The sequence below is a fragment of the Quercus lobata genome, chromosome 1 (assembly GCF_001633185.2).
Source record: "Quercus lobata isolate SW786 chromosome 1, ValleyOak3.0 Primary Assembly, whole genome shotgun sequence".
Lineage (NCBI taxonomy): Eukaryota > Viridiplantae > Streptophyta > Magnoliopsida > Fagales > Fagaceae > Quercus > Quercus lobata.
Window position 1 is genome coordinate 17,778,312 of NC_044904.1, and position 6,000 is coordinate 17,784,311.

Consider the following 6,000-nt stretch of genomic DNA (forward strand, 5'->3'; position numbering starts at 1 on the left):
CCGTGACATAGGCCCGACGTCACCAAAACCCTCCTCTCCGTCCGAGGAGTCGGACAACAAGATTTTGTGGGGCTATTGTGGGGGGGTATAAAACTGGGAAGCCCATGTCAATGTTTGCGCTGGGCCCAAGGCCCGATCCAAGGAAGGCCCATCCCTTGGCCATGGGAAGGATCCTCCTCGGCCGTGGGAAGGACCCTCCTCGGCCATAAGTGTAGCCGAGGGCAAAGGGAGCAACTCGGTCCTAGTGATGACATTCCGGGTCATTTCGCTGAACAGGAAAAGTACTAAAATGACAAAGAACAAGGGAAAGACTGCCATTACTGCAATTAAGTACTCTGTACCTGACAGAGCCATGCTTTTCAGCTTTTATAACCACCCTTAACCACTTTGGGTATGGGCTGATGGGACAAGTATCAGCCCTATAAAGTTGAACCTACATGTGGACGTTCGAGAGAGGGGAAAAAGCTAGTATAAAAGGAGGAAGAAGCAGTCCAGAAAGGGGACTGGGACCAGGTCCAAGAACCGGAGCCACCCAGGCCGTTCCGAGGAGAAAGTCTTCTTGGATAAGTTTAGTTCACCTCTGTGCGATCATCATGAACACTATGACTAATGATTGTCCGTTCACCAAAGTCTAGCCTTTTAGCCCACTCTCTACAAATTCATTGTATTGGGTCCGCTGGTCCAAGATCCCACCCACCGTGTGGTATTGGGCTGAAAAACGAGACCCTACACTTATATATAATTTTGACATTGTTTTTAAAAATAATAGAAATGTTTAATTATCTTAACCCAATAAAAAGTTACTAATTTTACTTCTTCAGGGTAGACTTCAAATAGTCAACCACCTTGGTTCTACAATTTTACTATTTTGTTTTTTAAAATTTCTCCTTAATTTTATATTCGTGAAAGAATATATGTTAACGATTAAAAAACTTAAAATACATATTGATAATCACAATGAAATACCATATCAAACCCTCAAAAAACAAATAGGTACCATAAACTTTATCAAAAGCTAATGCAATTAATGCCTTACATAGAATAAGAAAATTAAATACAAAAAAAAAAAAAAAGTTAATTCAAGAACCTAGCTTCAAATTATTGTTAAGGCTTCCTCTATCCATATGTGTATATTTTTTTCATATTTTTTTCATCTTTAGCAAATCTAGTTGGTTCGTTTGCTACCTCAAGAACATGGGTTCAAAACCTATTACAAAAAAAAAAAAAAAAAGATATTAAAACTATGCAATTTTCACGTTACAAAAAAAGAGATTGAAAGATTAAACTTGCTTACTTACCTAGGAAGATCAAACCAATCAAATATAATAAAGACCAAATAAAAAGTAACTTAAATGAGGCATCGAAAAGAAAAAAATATAAATCAACACATAAACTCAAAGTTACAAAGAAGTTCCTATCAAAAAAAGGGGGAAAAAAAGAAGAAGAAGAAGAAATTGAGAAAAGAAAGTCTGATATATATGCAATGTTCGCAAAAAGAGTGAAAGGAAAATAAAAAAAAGATAACAGTAACTAAGTTTTTTGTATTTAATGAAAACAATTGATAGAGATTTATTGAAAAAATCGATAAGAATAATTATAATTTTGTGTCTATCCATGAGGTGTTTAAAAAAAAAAAAATTAAACTTTGATATTAGTAGTTGTATACATATACTATGGTTTTATTTATTTATTTAAATTAATGTTGATATGAACCATTAGTGTGAAACTAAAATTCTAGTCCCCTAGGAGGCTAGAACTTGTAACTCATAAATGAAGTAGATTTCCAATTGTGTCTATCCATGAGGGGTAATATTATAACAATCCCACGATAACTATGAATAATTATTATTATTTTTAATAATTTAAACAATAAGTAGATGTTCAAACTTGTTGGGTTATAAATTGATCCCGATTAATTAATTCAATTATCTAAGTTGATTAATTAGGCCAAATTACATGCAAATCGTGGGGGCACCAATAAATCACTAAATAAACTAAGTGCAGCGGAAAATAAATTGATACGGCGATTTATTGACGAATGGAGAAAAATTCTCGCAAGGCAAAAACTCCATTGGGTGAATTTTAGGTCACCACTTTCAAGAATCCACTAATCATGGACTATCTCAAAATACCAACCTACTATTGAACTTGGCTTGATACAAATTTATTTGGCCTCCACTTATTTGGAAGCTTGGTACAAATATCTTGGCTTAATGGGTAGGTCCCTTGTTCCAGTTGCATTTGTCAAAAGGCATGAAAGAACCAGTAAGATAAACACATTGTTCATGGCCAAAGTGTTTGCCTTTGCGTATTGGTGTGCTTTTTTGCAATGTAATAGAAAGGGAGAGATGAAGAAAAGCTTTGGTTTTGGAGGCTCTTTATAGAGGTGTAGGAAAGGAGGCAATTTTCAACTAAGAACCAATTGATATCGTTTTTAATAGCTACAATATATATTTTTTAATCTAGCAAAGAGATTTGATTTGATTCAAAAGTTGTTTAAGAATGGTATTATTAGCAAGGTTGTTAAACCCGGATCGGACCGTACGGTCCGACCGTAAAACCCGGGAACCGTTTAGATTCACGGTCCGTTTAAGGTAAGGAACCGTTCCATGCGAAAAAAAGCATGAACCCGTCTGAACCGTGGTCCGACCGTCCGGTTCTGTGAACCGTGGGCGGTTCAAACGGTTTGAACGGGTGCATTACTTCTGCCTTAAAATGACATCGTTCCAGCCTTTTTTTTTTCCCCCTTCCTATACGGCGTCGTTCAACCTTTGTTTTTTTTTTAACCCTTTCTCCAGAACACTTCGAAACCCTCACTCTCTCAATCACACGAAACCCTTTCTCTCATTCACTCTCTTGTCTCTGCCTCTATCCCTCGTCGCCGTCGTTCCACCATAACTGCCTCTATCCCTCGTCGCCGTCGTTCCACCATAAATCCTACCGCCGTTCCACCCTTGTTCCACCGCCGTTCCACCTTTCTTTTGGCTCAGCCCAGATCGCCGTCATTCCACCCTAAATCTAAAATCCTACCGCCGTTCCACCCTTGTTCCACCGCCGTTCTGGCTTAGCCCAGATCGCCGTCGTTCCACCTTTGTTCGATCTCAAAGTCTCAATCACTCTCTCGCCGTCGCAGTTCAGCCCAGATCGCAGCTCACTCACTCACGCTTATCTCTGCCTCTCTCCCTCGTCGCCGTCACAGCTCACTCTGTGCCTCGTTGCCGTCGCCGTCGTTTGGTACTTTATTACCCCTAATCTGTTTTTTCTTTGTTAATTTTTGCAATTTGATTGTTGATGATTTGGGTCAATTGAAAATGTGGATGATTGTAGATGATGATTGTTGATTTTTTTTTTATTGAAAGCATTGTTGATTTGGAAGATATGGTTTATTTTGAACAACAAACTTGACCATATCGTGTATGAATGGACTGAAAGCATCACGATGGAACACAGGTTTTTAACTTATTTGGAAATTTTGTTGTTGTTTTTGTTTCTTGTTATGATGAATGTGGGTATGGATTTGATTGGCTGTTTGTTTTGAATAATAGAATATAAAGTCTTAGTGATGCAACTAAGAATTGGCATGTTATGATTGGTGTTATTGGAATCAGAAATGGCATAGGGACAATATTTTTCACAATGGCTGACATGGCATATTGTGAACCTAGTAGAAGTTATATTGTTCCAATCACAATGGATCATGTTAGGAGTTGTAGTAAAATGTTGCTATAAAGCTATAAATGCTGTGTCCTTAGCATTACTATTTGACTTGGATTGTGGACTTCTTTGGTTATGAAAAGAAGCACTTTGTGTTCTTGGCATTACTTATGTTTTTTGTTCGGTTTAGCTGATTGAATTCTCCTTTCTATGCTGAATTGTGTATATGGGTATGATTGATTTGAATTGTGGACTGAACTCTCCTTTAGTGGGTTGTCTTTGGTTATTGCATTAGACCTGAATTGCGATATTCTGATGAGTTTTGTGATGAAGTAGTAAGAGTTTGGAATGTGACAGGATTGGAATTTCTGATTGAGTTTAATTCTATCTGGTTGTACTTATATGTGGACTAAGTTAATGGGTTTATATCCCACATTTGGTTGATCGGGGAATTTGAGAGCTAGAGAGAGACTTAAAGTTTGGATTCTCATTTCATTTTATTTTGTGCTTGGTACAACAATTTGGCTTAGTTTATGATTCTCTCTATATTAGCACCTATAGATCAATTTGTGATTCTTTGACTCTATGACTTTGTGTATGTTAGTTTGTTAATTTGACTTTGTGTATGAAGTTGTGATTCTTTGACTATTTGTATTTCAAAAATTGATGGGTCTATGCGTGTTTGATTGGTTGTTTAGTTTTTTAGATTAAAATGGAAACAGAGACCGGGTCTACTCCATCACATGAAGTTGATTCCAATGTAATGGAGTCTAGCTCTAGAGTAAGGGAAAAGGTTGATCCGGCTTGGGAACATTTTAGCCTTGGGGCGGATAAGAAGGGACGAAATACTTTCACATGTATGTATTGTAGGCAAACATATAAAGGTGGGGGTATTAATAGGATGAAAAAACACCTTGCGGGGATAAAAGGTGATATTGGATCATGTAAAAAGGTTTCTCATGATGTGAGATACCAAATGTTGGAATATGTGAAGGAGTTTGAGTTGAAGAAAAAAGCTGAAAAACAACGTCAAGCAGAAATGTTTGTGTGCCTTCCACAAATAGTGATATACAAGAAGATGAAGATGTTCAAGAGGTGTATAGTAGTGGGTTGCCTAAAAAACTTGTTTTAGATAAAAGAAAGGGTACAAATCCGGTGGATAATTATTTTGCTCCAAGAACTACTCCAGGAGCTCAACCTGGTCTTAAAAGTGTGTTCCAAAGTAAAGAAAGGGTGAGGCAAACTAATATGGCTATTGCAAGGTTCCTGTATGACAATTGCATACCTTTTAATGTAGTCAATTCAGTGTACTACCAAAAGATGATTGATGCTGTAGCTGCTGCTGGTCCGGGCTACAAAACTCCATCTTATCATGCTGTACGGGTCCCTTTGTTGAGGGATCAAAAGAAAGAGGTGCAGTTGTTGGTTGAGTCACAACGTAGGCATTGGGCAGAAGTTGGATGTACACTTATGGTTGATGGTTGGACAGATACTAGACATAGGTCATTGATTAATTTCCTTGTCTATTGTCCTAGGGGAATGGTATTTGTAAAATCAATTGATGCCTCAGATATTGTGAAAAGTACTAGAAACTTATATAAATTGTTTGATGAAGTAGTTACATGGGTTGGTCCAAAAAACATAGTTCACATGGTTACCGACAATGCTTCCAATTATGTATCTGCTGGTAAATTGTTGTGTGAAAAGTATAAGACCATTAGTTGGTCTCCTTGCGCAGCACATTGCCTGAATCTTGTGTTGCAGGATATGGGAGACATGCCTCATGTGGAGAGACTTAAAAAACGTGCATCCAAAGTTACAGTTTTTATTTATAATCATGTAGCTTTGATTGCTTGGTTGAGGAAGAGACCTGGTTGGACAGATATTGTACGTGTAGGAGCAACAAGATTTGCTACTACTTTTCTTTCATTTGGAAGTGTTCATGTGCATAAGCATGACTTGCAAGCCTTAGTGACTAGCAAGTTTTTTATGGGCAATAGATTGGCAAGAGAGTCAAAGGCAAAAGAAGTAGTTTCTATCATTTTAGATAATTCTTTTTGGGATGATATTAATGTTCTTGTCAAGATCATTTCATTGCCGCTCATTCGTTTGTTACGTGAAAGTTAAAAAACGTGTATAAACACATTTGAACGTTTAGACCCCAAAATTACAACTTAACCAATTCAAGCAATATGTCAAACAACTAGTGTGCGGAAACTTAACATATGCTATAATATGAAATTGGTAAAAACTATCTAAGCCGAAACAAAACTCAATCCACAGCAGATAATAAAAAGGTAAAGATAGAGAGGAAGGAAGATGCAAACACAAAGACAACACGCGATG

The 6,000-nt window shown here is 37.2% G+C and overlaps 1 protein-coding gene across 1 annotated transcript; it reads left to right on the plus strand.

The window, feature by feature from the left end:
- Positions 1-4,902: 4,902 nt before the first annotated feature.
- Positions 4,903-5,781, plus strand: LOC115950079 (zinc finger BED domain-containing protein 6-like). Its single transcript, XM_031067332.1, has one exon. It carries the CDS (start codon positions 4,903-4,905, stop codon positions 5,779-5,781), a length of 879 nt encoding a protein of 292 aa, XP_030923192.1.
- Positions 5,782-6,000: the final 219 nt, after the last annotated feature.